At 43.2% G+C, this 22,716-nt stretch overlaps 1 protein-coding gene across 1 annotated transcript in view; it reads left to right on the top strand.

Moving 5' to 3' along the window:
* The first annotated feature begins 228 nt into the window (after positions 1 to 228).
* The window catches only part of LOC139764293 (uncharacterized), a 182,700-nt gene continuing 160,212 nt past the window's right edge, over positions 229 to 22,716 (top strand). Inside the window, exons 1-2 of the mRNA XM_071690780.1 lie at positions 229 to 484; positions 9,555 to 9,713. Coding sequence (XP_071546881.1) covers positions 267 to 484; positions 9,555 to 9,713 — 377 coding nt within the window. The 5' untranslated portion in view covers positions 229 to 266. The remainder of the gene's footprint in view (positions 485 to 9,554; positions 9,714 to 22,716) is intronic.

Raw genomic sequence — 22,716 nt, 5'->3', positions numbered from 1 at the left:
TGATGATGCTTGGGAATTGGAAAGGGAGGGAGAGAGACGCAATAACTGACGTCATATCTTTAGGAAACCAAGCTATATCCCAACCTGGGATAGAGGGATACATAAGCCTTTTACCATGAACGAACGCTGATATAAACATGTCGTCTAATGGTGTGTGTGTGTGTGTGTATGTTCAGAGATTCCCGTTTTCTTCCTTAGGCTCACATCTGCGCAGCCCAGAGCTGCGGCTCAGCTCAGTGTACGTCTGCTCTTGTGACCCACCAGTCATGGCTTCGTGGAAGAGTGCGTTCCTTAGGCTCTGGCCCTTTCGGAGCGACGCCCCTGAGGGCGGGTCGTCCCAGTGCGGGCGCAAGACCGAGACGAGAAAGATCACCCGGGTGCTAGGGCCGTGGGAGGCTTACATGGTCACCCTGCAGTCCATTCTCATTTGGGAACGGCCCGGGACCAGTGCTCTGGGGGTTGTGGCCGTGAACGGCCTCTTCTGGTAAGTTGTGAGGGGGGGGGGAGATGGATGGTTGGGGGGGTTGTGGGGTCCTCCTCCTTTGTTGTGACCTCTTCACGCACGTGGAGGCGCGGGCGGTCGCTGGGTCGACCTCCTTCGACCTCCTACCACCTCATGAAACAGGAGTGGTTCCTGTAGGAGGCGTTTGCCTTTAAATGGCTTGGACTTATAGAGTGGAAAGTGTTATCTGTGTGTGTTTCCGTGGCAAAGTGATGGAGCTTGAGCCTCGTGGAGATAGTGAGGGGTCACGTTGACCCCTGGGGGGGATAGTGGTGTAGACATGACCCCCCCAGGAGCTGGCTTGTGAGTGGTTCACGTCTGTGATGACCCTGGGGTGTAGACATGACACCCCAGAGGCTGGCTTGTGAGTGGTTTATGTTTGTGATGACCCTGGGGTGTGTAGACATGACCCCCCCAGGAGCTGGCTTGTGAGTGGTTTGCGTCTGTGATGACCCTGGGGGTGTAGATATGACCCCCCCAGGAGCTGGCTTGTGAGTGGTTTATGTTTGTGATGACCCTGGGATGTAGATATGACCCCCCCAGGGCTGGCTTGTGAGTTGTTCACGTCTGTGATAACCCTGGGGGTGTAGACATGACCCCCAGAGGCTGGCTTGTGAGTGGTTTACGCCTGTGATGAACCTGGGGGTGTAGACATGACCTCCCCAGGGCTGGCTTGTGAGTGGTTTATGTTTGTGATGACCCTGGGGTGTAGACATGACCCTCCCAGGGCTGGCTTGTGAGTGGTTTACGTTTGTGATGACCCTGGGGGTGTAGATATGACCCCCCCAGGAGCGTTGTTCACGTCTGTGATAACCCTGGGGGTGTAGGACATGACCCCCAGAGGCTGGCTTGTGAGTGGTTTACGTCTGTGATGACCCTGGGGGTGTAGACATGACCTCCCCAGGGCTGGCTTGTGAGTGGTTTATGTTTGTGATGACCCTGGGGTGTAGACATGACCCTCCCAGGGCTGGCTTGTGAGTGGTTTACGTTTGTGATGACCCTGGGGGGGTGTAGATATGACCCCCCCAGGAGCTGGCTTGTGAGTGGTTCACGTCTGTGATAAACCTGGGGTGTAGATATGACCCTCCCAGGGCTGGCTTGTGAGTGGTTCACGTCTGTGATGACCCTAGGGGTGTAGATATGACCCCCCAGGTCTGGCTTGTGAGTGGTTCACGTCTCTGATGACCCTTGTGGTGTAGACATGACCCCCCCAGGTCTGGCTTGTGAGTGGTTCACGTATGTGATGACCCTGGGAGTGTAGACATGACCCCCCCAGGCCTGTCTTGTGAGTGGTTTACGTACAAGGTCATGACCCCAGGCCTGTCTTGTGATTGGTTCACGTACAAGATCATGGCCCAAGGAGTGTAGACATGACCCCAAGGGGTGAAGATATGACCCCAGGCCTGTCTTGTGACTGGTTCACGTACAAGGTCATGATCCGAGGGGTGTAGACATGACCCCCCCCCCCAGGCCTGTCTTGTGAGTGGTTTACGTACAAGGTCATGACCCCAAGCCTGTCTTGTGATTGGTTCACGTACAAGGTCATGACCTGAGGGGGTGTAGACATGTCCTCAGGCCTGTGTTTTGAGTGGTTCGCGTACAAGGTCATGACCCGAGCGGTCTAGATGTAGATATGACCCCAGGCCTGTCTTGTGAGTGGTTCACGTACAAGGTCATGACCCCAAGCGTTGTGGACGTGACCCCAGACCTGTCTTGTGAGTGATTCGTGTGCAAGGCCATGACCCCAGACCTGTTTTGTGAGTGGCTCACGTACAAAATCATGACCTGACGGATGTAGACATGACCCCAGTCCTGTCTTGTGCTTCACAAGGTCATTTCTAGACGGGGATGAGACATGAACAGTGTTACCTCTAAGCACCCCTATCATGGTAGATTTATTAAGTGATAGTAGATCAAATGAGTGACTTTGGGTCGTCTTGGAAATATGAAATGATTTACATGACCTAATCTCACTCATGTCATATTAGCAATGCAAAGTCCTAACTTAGTTGTGTCATGAGTGATGGAAATGCATGGGACTTTGGAAGAAAGCTGTGCTGAACACTTAATTCCAAAGTCATGTCAAGATAATAAAAGAGACATGAAGGATTTCATGAGTGTGCCAAGAGAACTGACAAGTGCCATGAGATAGCGTTGGCAGCACTGAAGGTTTTCATAAGGACTTTTAGTACAATTTATTATCTCATTATCGAGCACTGGGTCTCTTGACTCCATGGTTTTAAACGAATATATATATATATATATATATATATATATATATATATATATATATATATATATATATATATATATATATACGCACAAAAGTACTCAAGTTGTGAAAGCTTTTAAGATGCAGATGAACCATATATATATATATATATATATATATATATATATATATATATATATATATATATATATATACTGGTAGTGATTTCATAATCAGTTGATATACACCAAAACCTGAATTGCTTAATCTTGAGCAGCTCTTTGTGCATTTGTTTTATAAGGCTGAACAAGTATTCTTGTTTTATAGTTTATGAATAGTCTCATTGTACATATATGTAGATATTCAAGTGAATACTATGGCATTGAAGAGAAGTACAGAGAATGATATTGAAACCCAGCAGTGGTTTCTAAAGGTCAGTGGATACTTGTTCGTCAAGTAATTTTGCTTGAGATAACCTTAAGAAAAAAATGACGAGATACAATGTATACTGTACTTTCCATACCTGTTTCAGAACCAAATGTCAGTTCAGTTTCTTCAGATTTCCTTCAGCTCGCTGATAATTACTTAGTGATTGGTGAGTGGCTAATGCACTGCAAATTTATCAAATGCAGCGCAGTTGAGAATTTAGTCAGAACTCTTAGCATTCACAAGTACCTCTTTGTCCACAAGGTAATCATAGGAAAGACCTTAGATTTGGTTACAAATTTAGGAATTCATGTGATCCTAGTCATACAAATTCAATATTCTACCTGTTGTAGGGTTGATAGCCTGTGTACTGACCGTATCCAGCCTCCCCTTAATTATCCTAAATCACATATATATGAAATCTTACAGGTGTTTAAGGTGGAAAGATAATAAGATACACTTATTAACCCTGGGATATTCAAATGCAATCTCGTTGGCAAAACCAGTTCCCTGGTGCTGAGATGATGAGGAACCTGTCAAACCAGTCTGTCTTGTTTAGTATGCAAAGTAATCGAGATGGATGTACAGAGCAAAGTAAGAATGTGTGATTTTCAGATAAATCAGCGGAATAGGAGAACTGTGAAAGTTATACGTATAGTAGAGATATGGAGAACTATGAGAATCATACATTAGACACCATAAGAATGGCAAATAAATTAGAATTAAAAGACACCTTGTAGATTCATGCTCTGGCACCATGTTGAAGAGGGAGGCAATCATGTGGAATAAGGAGTCCAATTTCACCTTTCCTCTATGTTGCAGTATTAAGAACTTCTACTGCAATGCCTCATAATTGAAAATGCGTGTGGCAGTGGTCTTGCCACCCTATGCATCTTGGTTACATAATGTGCAACATTTGATGTACTGCTGTGATCTACCACTCAGCTAGTCATTTTACTTAAGAGTGAGTTCGGTGAGCATTTTGCTAGCTTCAAACTACTGTAGATTATAACATACAATAATTTGATTGTATGGTATCTTGTCTTATGATAAAGTTAAAAGTTATGAGAACAGAATGAGAATTTGAAAGAATATGATTTCATACTGGTTGCATTTATATTGATTGGTGTACATCCAAACTTGATATAAACTATTTGGAGGTTTGTTAATTATAAAACTTTAAATATGATGCCAGTGTGATCCTTATGAGATTCATATTCATACCTTGATGACTAAGAAAAAGTGGTCTGCATTGGAGCTAATGAGACACTTGTGGATTGCTGTCCTGAAAAATTACCATGATTTCCAACCCAAATTAAACTTCGTTAGGAAAGCCATTAAACATGGTCACCTGTCGCTATGAGGAGAGAAGGCTGTCACCATTTGTAAAGAAAGATTGGTATCTTTTATATCAAATGTATTGTGTGTTGTATATTGAAATGGCATGTTCATGAAGCGTATTTTACGAGATAAAAGTCAGAGCATTAAGAACAGTTGATTGCATAATTTTTCCCCTCTATTAAAAAAGGAAGACTTTATATGTAAATATGTTTTAACGTGTGATTTGTGAAGCTTTTTTTTATTTTCATCAGTTTATGTGATATCCTTTTCTAAACTAACATGTGGTGAATGATATGAATCTATGGTTTTGTGTTTGATTTTAAGTTTGCCAGGCTTTTGAAAGCATAAACCCATTCAGACCTATGAACTATGAAACAGAGTGTTTTACGGCATCCATATGCTTTCTGGTTACTGAATCCTTTCATATATATCACTTCAGCTCAAGATGTGTCCTTAATCTCATGTTCATTGATGTTTTTAACGAGGCTGTTCTTCAGTAGTGTGGCAAATTTATTGATCTATAGCTTTGTCCTTTATTATCATCTCTTGACCACAGTGTATTGTATTTGGTGCAGCACCCAAACAAATCTTTGCTGTCACATTCCATCCCATGCCCTCAGCTCATTCTGTGGTACTTTATTCCCTCGTAGACTACTTCTGGTACTTGCCATCTCTCTTCTACCCAGATTACCTTTTCTCTCTTCACATTTTCAGCAGTAGCATATCTGTACATGGATCTGTGTGCATCACCCATAGCACTTACAATTCCCCAGTGCGTTTTGACAGTTCCAAAGAAAGTTTTGAAATTCGAAGAATATTCTGTTTTCCATTTGGAATGATTCCATTTTGGTATGGTGCTGGTACTTCATTGCTGTGTTGATTTTATTAATATTTCTAAATTTTTTACTTTTCTTCATTTATTTTTCTTTTGCATTGTTTAGTGTCAGTGTATCCAGTTTTTATTTTTGCATTTATACATCTGTTCTTCAATAGTTTGTTCCTTACTTTTCTAATCATCAATAATTATATATATATTTTTTTTTTTTATACTTTGTCGCTGTCTCCCGCGTTTGCGAGGTAGCGCAAGGAAACAGACGAAAGAAATGGCCCAACCCCCCCCATACACATGTATATACATACGTCCACACACGCAAATATACATACCTACACAGCTTTCCATGGTTTACCCCAGACGCTTCACATGCCTTGATTCAATCCACTGACAGCACGTCAACCCCGGTATACCACATCGCTCCAATTCACTCTATTCCTTGCCCTCCTTTCACCCTCCTGCATGTTCAGGCCCCGATCACACAAAATCTTTTTCACTCCATCTTTCCACCTGCAATTTGGTCTCCCTCTTCTCCTTGCTCCCTCCACCTCCGACACATATATCCTCTTGGTCAATCTTTCCTCACTCATCCTCTCCATGTGCCCAAACCACTTCAAAACACCCTCTTCTGCTCTCTCAACCACGCTCTTTTTATTTCCACACATCTCTCTTACCCTTACGTTACTCACTCGATCAAACCACCTCACACCACACATTGTCCTCAAACATCTCATTTCCAGCACATCCATCCTCCTGCGCACAACTCTATCCATAGCCCACGCCTCGCAACCATACAACATTGTTGGAACCACTATTCCTTCAAACATACCCATTTTTGCTTTCCGAGATAATGTTCTCGACTTCCACACATTCTTCAAGGCCCCCAGAATTTTCGCCCCCTCCCCCACCCTATGATCCACTTCCACTTCCATGGTTCCATCCGCAGCCAGATCCACTCCCAGATATCTAAAACACTTCACTTCCTCCAGTTTTTCTCCATTCAAACTCACCTCCCAATTGACTTGACCCTCAACCCTACTGTACCTAATAACCTTGCTCTTATTCACATTTACTCTTAACTTTCTTCTTCCACACACTTTACCAAACTCAGTCACCAGCTTCTGCAGTTTCTCACATGAATCAGTCACCAGCGCTGTATCATCAGCGAACAACAACTGACTCACTTCCCAAGCTCTCTCATCCCCAACAGACTTCATACTTGCCCCTCTTTCCAAAACTCTTGCATTTACCTCCCTAACAACCCCATCCATAAACAAATTAAACAACCATGGAGACATCACACACCCCTGCCGCAAACCTACATTCACTGAGAACCAATCACTTTCCTCTCTTCCTACACGTACACATGCCTTACATCCTCGATAAAAACTTTTCACTGCTTCTAACAACTTTCTTCCCACACCATATATTCTTAATACCTTCCACAGAGCATCTCTATCAACTCTATCATATGCCTTCTCCAGATCCATAAATGCTACATACAAATCCATTTGCTTTTCTAAGTATTTCTCACATACATTCTTCAAAGCAAACACCTGATCCACACATCCTCTACCACTTCTGAAACCACACTGCTCTTCCCCAATCTGATGCTCTGTACATGCCTTCACCCTCTCAATCAATACCCTCCCATATAATTTACCAGGAATACTCAATAAACTTATACCTCTGTAATTTGAGCACTCACTCTTATCCCCTTTGCCTTTGTACAATGGCACTATGCATGCATTCCGCCAATCCTCAGGCACCTCACCATGAGTCATACATACATTAAATAACCTTACCAACCAGTCAACAATACAGTCACCCCCTTTTTTAATAAATTCCACTGCAATACCATCCAAACCTGCTGCCTTGCCGGCTTTCATCTTCCTGCAAAGCTTTCACTACCTCTTCTCTGTTTACCAAATCATTTTCCCTAACCCTCTCACTTTGCACACCACCTCGACCAAAACACCTATATCTGCCACTCTATCATCAAACACATTCAACAAACCTTCAAAATACTCACTCCATCTCCTTCTCACAACACCACTACTTGTTATCACCTCCCCATTTGCGCCCTTCACTGAAGTTCCCATTTGCTCCCTTGTCTTACGCACTTTATTTACCTCCTTCCAGAACATCTTTTTATTCTCCCTAAAATTTAATGATACTCTCTCACCCCAACTCTCATTTGCCCTTTTTTTCACCTCTTGCACCTTTCTCTTGACCTCCTGTCTCTTTCTTTTATACATCTCCCACTCAATTGCATTTTTTCCCTGCAAAAATCGTCCAAATGCCTCTCTCTTCTCTTTCACTAATACTCTTACTTCTTCATCCCACCACTCACTACCCTTTCTAATCAACCCACCTCCCACTCTTCTCATGCCACAAGCATCTTTTGCGCAATCCATCACTGATTCCCTAAATACATCCCATTCCTCCCCCACTCCCCTTGCTTCCATTGTTCTCACCTTTTTCCATTCTGTACTCAGTCTCTCCTGGTACTTCCTCACACAGGTCTCCTTCTCAAGCTCACTTACTCTCACCACCCTCTTCACCCCAACATTCACTCTTCTTTTCTGAAAACCCATACAAATCTTCACCTTAGCCTCCACAAGATAATGATCAGACATCCCTCCAGTTGCACCTCTCAGCACATTAACATCCAAAAGTCTCTCTTTCGCACGCCTGTCAATTAACACGTAATCCAATAACGCTCTCTGGCCATCTCTCCTACTTACATAAGTATACTTATGTATATCTCGCTTTTTAAACCAGGTATTCCCAATCATCAGTCCTTTTTCAGCACATAAATCTACAAGCTCTTCACCATTTCCATTTACAACACTGAACACCCCATGTATACCAATTATTCCCTCAACTGCCACATTACTCACCTTTGCATTCAAATCACCCATCACTATAACCCGGTCTCGTGCATCAAAACCACTAACACACTCATTCAGCTGCTCCCAAAACACTTGCCTCTCTTGATCTTTCTTCTCATGCCCAGGTGCATATGCACCAATAATCACCCACCTCTCTCCATCAACTTTCAGTTTTACCCATATTAATCGAGAATTATTATATATATATATATTTTATATATATATATATATATATATATATATATATATATATATATATATATATATATATATATATATATATATACTTTTATTATTGTCAGTGAGGTAGCGCCAGGAAACAGATGAAGAATGGCCCATCCACTCATATACACACATATACATAAACTCCCATATACGCACATATACATATATATCAACATATACACATATATGTACATATACATACACAGACATATACATATATACACATGTACATATTCATACTTGCCTGTCTTCATCTATTCCTGGCACTACCCTGCCCCACAGGCAACAGCATTGCTAAGCTCTGCTTCAGATGTATATATGTTGGAGGCTTCAGTCACGGACAATGCCTGGCCTGGCCATGACTGAAATGTGAAAGAGGTTAAAGAAAGAGAAAAAGAAGAGACAAAGAAAAGTACTTACGAATTTTGGAAGAAGTGAAAACCCTGCCCTTTATAAAGTACATATATAAACTGTTTACCCTTCTCAGGATTTTTTTTTTATAGGTTTGAAGTTCATGAATGGAAGTTTTGTGAACATAAATAGCACATTGCAAAAGATAAAAGCCAGTATAACAGAGTTGCCTCTAGTGTTTGATGTACTATGCTTTGATGTATGCAGCAGTAATTGATTTGGGGAAAATTATGTCTGAGTTGCAAAACAAAAAGCTACTATTATATAGTCACAGATGCATAGATGTACATCTTTTTTAGATATCTTACAACTTAGAGTTACAAAAAACTTAAAACATTTTTATATACTTTTATTATCCAAGAAAATTGTGGCATGATTTTCTGATGATATTTAATCATTAGAATTAACTGCTATAGATATCACTGAGTAACTGATGATATTTAAACATTCAAATAAACTGCCATAGATATCTTTGTGTAACCGCTAAAGTAATGATTGAAAATTTCTAAAGGGAAACTGAACTTTTTGATTTTTTTCCATGCAACCAATAAGAATTGGAAGTATTAGTGAATGTGATGAGGTCATGTGTAAGTTAATGAAATATATAGAAGTGTCTATATAGAGCATTATTTTCACCCATTGTCTTGGGGAGGTTTGGTGAATGTTGCTCTTGTATTACAGTTATTTAGCTGTGTATCTCTTCTGACTCAGGCTGTTGGTGTGGAGTGAGCTGCGGGTGTACTTTGTGGCCAGCTTGGTGGCACTGGGAGTGTTCTTGCACCAGCAGTGGGTCCACACCATCTGGCCAGAGATTCGTGTCCCCAAACCTGAGCCAGACGACACAGAAGATTGGACTCCTGTCCACCCAAGGTAAGTGCTGTATCCCATGAAGGTACCTCCCCTTCAGATAGGTGTTGGAGAGGTATGGCCCACATATTTCATATCTCGATAGGGTAGCAGTGGGTTCACAGCATCTGGCCAGAGATCCATGTCCCCTCACTTGAGCCAGAAGACATGTGAGATTGGATCTTTCTCCATCTGAGGTAAGACTCGTATCCTGTGGAGGCACCTTCCCCTTCAGGTAGGTGTTGGAGAGATATGGACCTCATATTTCATATCTCTATGGTATAGTTATCACTGAGGCAAGGTAGGTTACACTGAGGTACATGCCCCAACTTATAATGCTCCGTGTGGTGCTTTCCGTACACATGGCATTCCACTTGGCACAGACCTTACACAAGGCATTCCCCTTGGCCCACCCCCACATGTGGCACTCCTCCTGATTCTTGGCAGAGGCTGACCCCTTGATGTGGCTTCACACACATGGTGCTCGCCACTGTGGTACAGGCCAGCACAACATTCATTTTATTATGTATTCGCCAATGTATGCTATACACGCTCAGAAGACAAGGGAACGTGTTTCCTGGAGGTAATGTGCATATTAACTTTGGCACGTTCACACATAACATACATTCGAAAAAACATTCATATCTCCCCTCACATTACAGACACAACCATTGGTCTTAAAACTTACACAACAATTGGTCTTAAACCCTGCACTTACCACTCTCATCTGATATAGCTTGCTGGAGTATGTTTGTACTTATATTCTACGCGTGCTCCCAAGACCTGACACATACGTTGAATCTTAAGTACACTGTTACATGGCTTTGCACACACACACACACACACCACACATACACACCACACACACACACACACACACACACACACACACACATACATACATACATACATACATACATACATACATACATACATACATACATACATACATACATACATACACACACACACACACACACACACACACACACACACACACACACACACACACACACACACGGGCACCTGGCATAGGCTATGAGACAGTATGAGACGGTAGCTGTGGGCAACATACAGAAGTGTAAATGTGTGATAAAGATGAAGAGATGTGGGCCCCCACAAGTGGTGTAGAAGAACTCTCCCACCACCACACATCTTGGGCAGCCATTTATTTGTATAAATGGTAAACGCCATATCATTGTTACATCAAACGTACATGTTTAACTCTGTATCATTATTAGATATTTTTATGTGTTATTATTACACATTTTTTTTGTGTTTTGAATATAGTTATGTTTTGTATCAAGCCATAGTTGTGTGGCTGGTTAACAGCAATAGATTAAATGCTTACTTAATTAAAACAGCCTTTATATTAGGAAACCATATGATACATGCACGAAACTTATATATATTTTTAGGTGTTAACATGAGCAAAATTTGCATAATCACCATGTTTAAAAAGACATATGATTAGTACTGTAAAACTTTTTTTTTTTTTGATGAGTGGGTGAGAGTCAGCTGGATTAAAGGTGTGTGAGTACATTTATTTTTAGATTTATGCCTTTTTATGTTGTTAGGGCTCTGTGTCTCGTACCCTTTGGTTCTCATTGTTAGTTTGTTAGGGCTGGTCTTGTAACCTTAGGTTCTCGTTGTTAGTTTGTTAGGGCTGGTCTCGTACCCTTAGGTCCTCATTGTTAGTTTGTTAGGGCTGGTCTTGTACCCTTTAGGTCCTCATTGTTAGTTTGTTAGGGCTGGTCTCGTACCCTTAGGTCCTCATTGTTAGTTTGTTAGGGCTGGTCTCGTACCCTTAGGTCCTCATTGTTAGTTTGTTAGGGCTGGTCTCGTACCCTTAGGTCCTCATTGTTAGTTTGTTAAGGCTGGTCTCGTACCCTTTAGGTCCTCATTGTTAGTTTGTTAGGGCTGGTCTCGTACCCTTTAGGTCCTCATTGTTAGTTTGTTAGGGCTGGTCTCGTACCCTTTAGGTCCTCATTGTTAGTTTGTTAGGGCTGGTCTCATACCCTTAGGTCCTCATTGTTACTTTGTTAGGGCTGGTCTCGTACCCTTAGGTCCTCATTGTTAGTTTGTTAGGGCTGCTCTTGTACCCTTAGGTCCTCATTGTTAGTTTGTTAGGGCTGGTCTCGTACCCTTAGGTTCTCATTGTTAGTTTGTTAGGTTTGGTTTCGTACCCTTAGGTTCACATTGTTAGTTGTTAGGGCTGGTCTCGTACCCTTAGGTCCATATTGTTAGCTTGTCAGGGCTGGTCTCGTGCCCTTAGGTCCTCATTGTTAGTTTGTTAGGGCTGGTCTCGTACCCTTAGGTCCATATTGTTAGCTTGTCAGGGCTGGTCTCGTGCCCTTAGGTCCTCATTGTTAGTTTGTTAGGGCTGGTGTCGTACCCTTAGGTCCATATTGTTAGTTTGTTAGGGCTGGTCTCGCACCCTTAGGTCCTGCGTTCTCGCTGGCTGGCTCGACCGACCTCTGTGGCTGGCTCTGGTGATGGGCTCAATGTGGCTTGGCCATAGAGGCGAAAGACGCTTGTCCTCCCACGAGAGAGAGAGAGAGAGAGAGAGAGAGAGAGAGAGAGAGAGAGAGAGAGAGAGAGAGAGAGAGAGACCAAGACCAAAGTATTTGTGGCATTTGGAGGTCATTGCAGAGTGTGTCGAGGTCGCGCTTGGACTCTGGACGAATTCGCTTGACTATATATATATATATATTTTTTTTTTCTCTCTCTTTTCTTTTTATACCGTTATTTAATTAGGATTATTATCAGTTATTCGTTATTCGTTACTGTTATTTTATTGGTTAATTGGGTTATCAGTTATCTATAAGTACCGTGGTTTGTTGTACTTATCTATCATTCGTTATATACACACAGGACTTTTACCATATCTATCGTTCGTTATATATACAGGGCCTTTTACCATATCTATCGTTCGTTATATATACAGGGCCTTTTACCATATCTATCGTTCGTTATATATACAGGGCCTTTTACCATATCTATCGTTCATTATATATACAGGGCCTTTTACCATATCTATCGTTCGTTATATATACAGGGCCTTTTACCATATCTATCGTTCGTTATATACACACAGGACTTTTACCATATCTATCGTTCATTATATATACAGGGCCTTTTACCATATCTATCGTTCGTTATATATACAGGGCCTTTTACCATATCTATCGTTCGTTATATATACACAAGACTTTTTACCAGAAATTAACGTTCGGGGTTACAGGAGTCGTCGCTCCCCCCCCCCGACACTCCCCCCCAGAGATGTTCAAGGGTAGTTTTAAGGGGGAGGGGGGGAGGAAGATGTTAAATGTCCAGTAACCTAACCCCCCCAGCCCCCAGAGATAACGATGCAAGGGTGGGTTTACGGGGGGGGAGGGGAGGGAGGGAGGTGTTAAATATCCTGTTACCTACTCCCCCACTAGCCCCCAGAGATGACTATGCAAGGGTGGATTTACTGGGGGGTGAGGGGGTGTTAAATGACTAGTAACCTACCCCTTCAACCTCTCATCCCCAGAGATGACTATGCAAGGGTGGGTTTAAGTGGGGGAGGGAGGTGTTAAATGACCTACCCCTCCCCACCCCCCCCAGAGATGACTATGCAAGGGTGGGTTTAAGTGGGGGGAGGAAGGTGTTAAGTGTCCAGTAACCTACACCCCCCCAGCCCCCAGAGATGACTATGCAAGGGTGGGTTGAAGGGGGAGGGGGGGTGTGGTATTAGGTGTTCAATAACCTACCCCTTCAACCCCCACCCCCAGAGATGACTATGCAAGGGTGGGTTTAAGTGGGGGAGGGAGGTGTTAGATGTTCAATAACCTACCCCTTCAACCCCCCACCCCCCAGAGATGACTATGCAAGGGTGGGTTTAAGGGGGGGGTGTGGTATTAGATGTTCAATAACCTACCCCTTCAACCCCCACCCCCCAGAGATGACTATGCAAGGGTGGGTTTAAGGGGGGTGTGGTATTAGATGTTCAATAACCTACCCCTTCAACCCCCCACCCCCCCAGAGATGACTATGCAAGGGTGGGTTTAAGGGGGGTGTGTGTTAGATGTTCAATAACCTACCCCTTCAACCCCCAACCCCCCAGAGATGACTATGCAAGGGTGGGTTTAAGGGGGGGGTGTGTTAGATGTTCAATAACCTACCCCTTCAACCCCCCACCCCCCAGAGATGACTATGCAAGGGTGGGTTTAAGGGGGGGGTGTGTGTTAGATGTTCAATAACCTACCCCTTCAACCCCCCTGAGATGACTATGCAAGGGTGGGTTTAAGGGGGGGGTGTGTTAGATGTTCAATAACCTACCCCTTCAACCCCCCAGAGATGACTATGCAAGGGTGGGTTTAAGGGGGGGGGGTGTGGTGTTAGATGTTCAATAACCTACCCCTTCAACCCCCCAGAGATGACTATGCAAGGGTGGGTTTAAGGGGGGGGAGGGGGTATTAAGTCTTCAGTAACCTACCCCTTCAACCCCCCAGAGATGACTATGGGGGGAGGGGGGAGGAGGGATTAAATGTCCATAGCTTAACTAACGAGATTAGGGAGGGAGGGAGGAAGAAAGGGGGGGGGGGTTAGAAACGAGTGTATGGGACCTGTTGTTATTCCTTCAACCTTCACACTTCACCTTAGGAGTTAATTTGGCTCTGAACTGACTTTGGAAAAAAAAATCTTAGAAGTTAATTTGGCTCTAAACTGACTTTGGAAAAAAATAAAAGTTAATTTAGCTGTAAACTGACTTTGGAAAAAAAAATAGAAGTAAATTTAGCTCTAAACTGACTCTGGAAAAATCTTAGAAATTAATTTGGCTCTGAACTGACTTTGAAAAAATACCATATAAGTTAATTTGGCTCTAAACTGACTTTGGAAAAAAAATCTTAGAAGTTAATTTGGCTCTAAACTGACTTTGGAAAAAAAATCTTAGAAGTTAATTTGGCTCTAAACTGACTTTGGAAAAAAATAAAAGTAAATTTAGCTCTAAACTGACTTTGGAAAAAAAATAGAAGTAAATTTAGCTCTAAACTGACTCTGGAAAAATCTTAGAAATTAATTTGGCTCTGAACTGACTTTGAAAAAATACCATATAAGTTAATTTGGCTCTAAACTGACTTTGGAAAAAAAAATCTTGAAGTTGATTAGACTCTGAACTGACTTTTGAAAAACCACCGTAAGCAGTTAATTTGGATCTGAACTGATTTTGGAAAAATACCATCTTAGAAGATAATTTGGCTCTAAACTAACTTTGGAAATTTTTTTTTTTTTTTTTTTTTTTTATATACTTTGTCGCTGTCTCCCGCGTTTGCGAGGTAGCGCAAGGAAACAGACGAAAGAAATGGCCCAACCCCCCCCCCATACACATGTACATACACACGTCCACACACGCAAATATACATACCTACACAGCTTTCCATGGTTTACCCCGGACGCTTCACATGCCTTGATTCAATCCACTGACAGCACGTCAACCCCTGTATACCACATCGCTCCAATTCACTCTATTTCTTGCCCTCCTTTCACCCTCCTGCATGTTCAGGCCCCGATCACACAAAATCCTTTTCACTCCATCTTTCCACCTCCAATTTGGTCTCCCTCTTCTCCTCGTTCCCTCCACCTCCGACACATATATCCTCTTGGTCAATCTTTCCTCACTCATTCTCTCCATGTGCCCAAACCATTTCAAAACACCCTCTTCTGCTCTCTCAACCACGCTCTTTTTATTTCCACACATCTCTCTTACCCTTACGTTACTTACTCGATCAAACCACCTCACACCACACATTGTCCTCAAACATCTCATTTCCAGCACATCCATCCTCCTGCGCACAACTCTATCCATAGCCCACGCCTCGCAACCATACAACATTGTTGGAACCACTATTCCTTCAAACATACCCATTTTTGCTTTCCGGGATAATGTTCTCGACTTCCACACATTTTTCAAGGCTCCCAAAATTTTCGCCCCCTCCCCCACCCTATGATCCACTTCCGCTTCCATGGTTCCATCCGCTGACAGATCCACTCCCAGATATCTAAAACACTTCACTTCCTCCAGTTTTTCTCCATTCAAACTCACCTCCCAATTGACTTGACCCTCAACCCTACTGTACCTAATAACCTTGCTCTTATTCACATTTACTCTTAACTTTCTTCTTCCACACACTTTACCAAACTCCGTCACCAGCTTCTGCAGTTTCTCACATGAATCCGCCACCAGCGCTGTATCATCAGCGAACAACAACTGACTCACTTCCCAAGCTCTCTCATCCCCAACAGACTTCATACTTGCCCCTCTTTCCAAAACTCTTGCATTTACCTCCCTAACAACCCCATCCATAAACAAATTAAACAACCATGGAGACATCACACACCCCTGCCGCAAACCTACATTCACTGAGAACCAATCACTTTCCTCTCTTCCTACACGTACACATGCCTTACATCCTCGATAAAAACTTTTCACTGCTTCTAACAACTTTCCTCCCACACCATATATTCTTAATACCTTCCACAGAGCATCTCTATCAACTCTATCATATGCCTTCTCCAGATCCATAAATGCTACATACAAATCCATTTGCTTTTCTAAGTATTTCTCACATACATTCTTCAAAGCAAACACCTGATCCACACATCCTCTACCACTTCTGAAACCACACTGCTCTTCCCCAATCTGATGCTCTGTACATGCCTTCACCCTCTCAATCAATACCCTCCCATATAATTTACCAGGAATACTCAACAAACTTATACCTCTGTAATTTGAGCACTCACTCTTATCCCCTTTGCCTTTGTACAATGGCACTATGCACGCATTCCGCCAATCCTCAGGCACCTCACCATGAGTCATACATACATTAAATAACCTTACCAACCAGTCAACAATACAGTCACCCCCTTTTTTAATAAATTCCACTGCAATACCATCCAAACCTGCTGCCTTGCCGGCTTTCATCTTCCGCAAAGCTTTTACTACCTCTTCTCTGTTTACCAAATCATTTTCCCTAACCCTCTCACTTTGCACACCACCTCGACCCAAACACCCTATATCTGCCACTCTGTCATCAGACACATTCAACAAACCTTCAAAATACTCATTCCATCTCCTTCTCACATCACCACTACTTGTTATCACCTCCCCATTTACGCCCTTCACTGAAGTTCCCATTTGCTCCCTTGTCTTACGCACCCTATTTACCTCCTTCCAGAACATCTTTTTATTCTCCCTAAAATTTACTGATAGTCTCTCACCCCAACTCTCATTTGCCCTTTTTTTCACCTCTTGCACCTTTCTCTTGACCTCCTGTCTCTTTCTTTTATACTTCTCCCACTCAATTGCATTTTTTCCCTGCAAAAATCGTCCAAATTAGACTCTGAACTGACTTTTGAAAAACCACCGTAAGCAGTTAATTTGGATCTGAACTGATTTTGGAAAAATACCATCTTAGAAGATAATTTGGCTCTAAACTAACTTTGGAAAATAAAAATCCATAAAAATGAATCTGGCTCTGAACTGACTTTGGAAAAAACTCCTTCGAATTAACTTAGCTCTGAACTGACTTTGGAAAAACTCCTTAGAAATTAATTTGGCTCTGAACTGACTTTGGATTAAAACTCCTTAGAAATTAACTTGGCTCTGAACTGACTTTGGAAAATAAAATCACCCTAGAAGTTGATTTCGCTCTGAACCAAATTTGGAAAACCAAGTTAATCTGGCTCTGAACTAATTTTGGAAAAACCAGTTTAATTTGGCTATGAACTGAGTGACTTTGGAAAATAAAACTGTGATCTTAATTAATTTTGTAATCTCATTGTTCCCCCGTGACACCACCAGATCTTACACAGTGCCATGTGGCTCACACAGACGCATGTGGCCCATCATCATGCATTATGACACATGCACATGTGGCCCATCATCATGCATTATGACACATGCACATGTGGCCCATCATCATGCATTATGACTCATGCACATATGGCCCATCATCATGCATTATGACTCATGCACATGTGGCCCATCATCATGCATTATGACACATGCACATGTGGCCCATCATCATGCATTATGACATGCACATGTGGCCCATCATCATCATCATGCATTATGACACATGCGCATGTGGCTCATCATCATGCATTATGACTCATGCACATGTGGCCCATCATCATGCATTATGACACATGCACATGTGGCCCATCATCATGCATTATGACACATGCGCATGTGGCTCATCATCATGCATTATGACTCATGCACATGTGGCCCATCATCATCATGCATTATGACACATGCACATGTGGCCCATCATCATGCATTATGACACATGCACATGTGGCCCATCATCATCATCATGCATTATGACATGCACATGTGGCCCATCATCATCATCATGCATTATGACATGCACATGTGGCCCATCATCATCATGCATTATGACACATGCACAAGTGGCCCATCATCATCATGCATTATGACACATGCACATGTGGCCCATCATCATGCATTATGACACATGCACATGTGGCCCATCATCATCATCATGCATTATGACACATGCACATGTGGCCCATCATCATCATGCATTATGACACATGCACATGTGGCCCATCATCATCATGCATTATGACACATGCACATGTGGCCCATCATCATCATCATGCATTATGACACATGCACATGTGGCCCATCATCATCATGCATTATGACATGCACATGTGGCCCATCATCATCATCATGCATTATGACATGCACATGTGGCCCATCATCATCATGCATTATGACACATGCACAAGTGGCCCATCATCATCATGCATTATGACACATGCACATGTGGCCCATCATCATCATCATGCATTATGACACATGCACATGTGGCCCATCATCATGCATTATGACACATGCACATGTGGCCCATCATCATCATCATGCATTATGACTCATGCACATGTGGCCCATCATCATCATGCATTATGACACATGCACATGTGGCCCATCATCATCATCATGCATTATGACACATGCACATGTGGCCCATCATCATCATCATGCATTATGACACATGCACATGTGGCCCATCATCATCATCATGCATTATGACACATGCACATGTGGCCCATCATCATGCGTTATGACACATGCACATGTGGCCCATCATCATCATCATGCATTATGACACATGCACATGTGGCCCATCATCATGCATTATGACACATGCACATGTGGCCACCATCATCATCATGCAATAATGACAACATGCAAACAAGTGGCCCATCATCATCATGCATTATGACACATGCACATGTGGCCCATCATCATCATCATGCATTATGACACATGCACATGTGGCCCATCATCATCATGATGCATTATGACACATGCACATGTGGCCCATCATCATCATGATGCATTATGACACATGCACATGTGGCCCATCATCATCATCATCATGCATTATGACACATGCACATGTGGCCCATCATCATCATGATGCATTATGACACATGCACATGTGGCCCATCATCATCATGATGCATAATGACACATGCACATGTGGCCCATCATCATCATCATCATGCATTATGACACATGCACATGTGGCCCATCATCATCATGATGCAATTATGACACATGCACATGTGGCCCATCATCATCATGATGCATTATGACACATGCACATGTGGCCCATCATCATCATCATCATGCATTATGACACATGCACATGTGGCCCATCATCATCATGATGCATTATGACACATGCACATGTGGCCCATCATCATCATGATGCATTATGACACATGCACATGTGGCCCATCATCATCATCATCATGCATTATGACACATGCACATGTGGCCCATCATCATCATCATCATGCATTATGACATGCACATGTGGCCCATCATCATCATCATCATGCATTATGACACATGCACATGTGGCCCATCATCATCATCATGCATTATGACACATGCACATGTGGCCCATCATCATCATCATGCATTATGACACATGCACATGTGGCCCATCATCATCATCATCATGCATTATGACACATGCACATGTGGCCCATCATCATCATCATCATGCATTATGACACATGCACATGTGGCCCATCATCATCATGATGCATTATGACACATGCACATGTGGCCCATCATCATCATCATCATCATGATGCATTATGACACATGCACATGTGGCCCATCATCATCATGCATTATGACACATGCACATGTGGCCCATCATCATCATGATGCATTATGACACATGCACATGTGGCCCATCATCATCATCATCATGCATTATGACACATGCACATGTGGCCCATCATCATCATGCATTATGACATGCACATGTGGCCCATCATCATCATCATGCATTATGACATGCACATGTGGCCCATCATCATCATGATGCATTATGACACATGCACATGTGGCCCATCATCATCATCATGCATTATGACACATGCACATGTGGCCCATCATCATCATGCATTATGACATGCACATGTGGCCCATCATCATCATGATGCATTATGACACATGCACATGTGGCCCATCATCATCATCATCATGCATTATGACACATGCACATGTGGCCCATCATCATCATCATCATGATGCATTATGACACATGCACATGTGGCCCATCATCATCATGATGCATTATGACACATGCACATGTGGCCCATCATCATCATCATGCATTATGACACATGCACATGTGGCCCATCATCATCATGCATTATGACACATGCACATGTGGCCCATCATCATCATGATGCATTATGACACATGCACATGTGGCCCATCATCATCATGATGCATTATGACACATGCACATGTGGCCCATCATCATCATGATGCATTATGACACATGCACATGTGGCCCATCATCATCATGATGCATTATGACACATGCACATGTGGCCCATCATCATCATCATGATGCATTATGACACATGCACATGTGGCCCATCATCATCATGATGCATTATGACATGCACATGTGGCCCATCATCATCATCATCATGCATTATGACACATGCACATGTGGCCCATCATCATCATGATGCATTATGACACATGCACATGTGGCCCATCATCATCATCATGATGCATTATGACACATGCACATGTGGCCCATCATCATCATGATGCATTATGACACATGCACATGTGGCCCATCATCATCATGATGCATTATGACACATGCACATGTGGCCCATCATCATCATGATGCATTATGACACATGCACATGTGGCCCATCATCATCATGATGCATTATGACACATGCACATGTGGCCCATCATCATCATGATGCATTATGACACATGCACATGTGGCCCATCATCATCATCATGATGCATTATGACACATGCACTCAGAGATGGTACCCCCGTGGATAGACCAGCACTTGGCATGGAGAAGACCTCATGATGCCAAGATCTCTCTCTCTCTCTCTCTCTCTCTCTCTCTCTCTCTCTCTCTCACCCACACACCCACACACACGGAGGGGGGGGGGGGGGGGGGCAGCAGAGTAGGCCAACAGCTGGCGCGTTCGCCAGGGGTGTGGGGGTGTTTGGGGGGGGGGTTATTTATACACTTCCTCCCAATGTGTGTGTGTGTGTGTGGGGGAGAGAGAGAGAGAGAGAGAGAGAGAGAGAGAGAGAGAGAGAGAGAGAGAGAGAGAGAGTGTGTGTTTGTACGTGTATGTTTGTATGTGTGTGTGTGTGTGTGTGTGTGGGAGAGAGAGAGAGAGAGAGAGAGAGAGAGAGAGAGAGAGAGAGAGAGAGAGAGAGAGAGAGTTTGTACGTGTATGTTTGTATGTGTGTGTGTGTGTGTGTGTGTGTGGGAGAGAGAGAGAGAGAGAGAGAGAGAGAGAGAGAGAGAGAGAGAGAGAGAGAGAGAGAGAGAGAGAGAGAGTGTTTGTACGTGTATGTTTGTATGTGTGTGTGTGTGTGTGTGTGTGTGTGTGGGAGAGAGAGAGAGAGAGAGAGAGAGAGAGAGAGAGAGAGAGAGAGAGAGAGAGAGAGAGAGAGAGTGTGTTTGTACGTGTATGTTTGTATGTGTGTGTGTGTGTGTGTGTGTGGGAGAGAGAGAGAGAGAGAGAGAGAGAGAGAGAGAGAGAGAGAGAGAGAGAGAGAGAGAGAGTGTTTGTACGTGTATGTTTGTATGTGTGTGTGTGTGTGTGTGTGTGTGTGTGTGTGTGTGTGTGTGTGAGAGAGAGAGAGAGAGAGAGAGAGAGAGAGAGAGAGAGAGAGAGAGAGAGAGAGAGAGTGTTTGTACGTGTATGTTTGTATGTGTGTGTGTGTGTGTGTGTGTGTGTGTGTGTGTGGGAGAGAGAGAGAGAGAGAGAGAGAGAGAGAGAGAGAGAGAGAGAGAGAGAGAGAGTGTGTTTGTACGTGTATGTTTGTATGTGTGTGTGTGTGTGTGTGTGTGTGTGTGTGTGTGTGTGGGAGAGAGAGAGAGAGAGAGAGAGAGAGAGAGAGAGAGAGAGAGAGAGAGAGAGAGAGAGAGAGAGAGAGTGTTTGTACGTGTATGTTTGTATGTGTGTGTGTGTGTGTGGGAGAGAGAGAGAGAGAGAGAGAGAGAGAGAGAGAGAGAGAGAGAGAGAGAGAGAGAGAGAGAGAGTGTTTGTACGTGTATGTTTGTATGTGTGTGTGTGGTGTGGGAGAGAGAGAGAGAGAGAGAGAGAGAGAGAGAGAGAGAGAGAGAGAGAGAGAGAGAGAGAGAGAGAGAGTGTTTGTACGTGTATGTTTGTATGTGTGTGGTGTGTGTGTGTGTGTGTGGGAGAGAGAGAGTGAGAGAGAGAGAGAGAGAGAGAGAGAGAGAGAGAGAGAGAGAGAGTGTTTGTACGTGTATGTTGTATGTGTGTGTGTGTGTGTGTGTGTGTGTGTGTGAGAGAGAGAGAGAGAGAGAGAGAGAGAGAGAGAGAGAGAGAGAGAGAGAGAGAGAGAGAGAGAGAGAGAGTGTTTGTACGTGTATGTTTGTATGGTGTGTGTGTGTGTGGT

This window comes from Panulirus ornatus, chromosome 49, assembly GCF_036320965.1.
Source record: "Panulirus ornatus isolate Po-2019 chromosome 49, ASM3632096v1, whole genome shotgun sequence".
In the NCBI taxonomy this organism is placed as follows: Eukaryota; Metazoa; Arthropoda; class Malacostraca; order Decapoda; family Palinuridae; genus Panulirus; species Panulirus ornatus.
The sequence above is the reverse complement of the archived record's forward strand: the minus strand, read 5'-3'. Positions and strand labels throughout refer to the sequence as shown.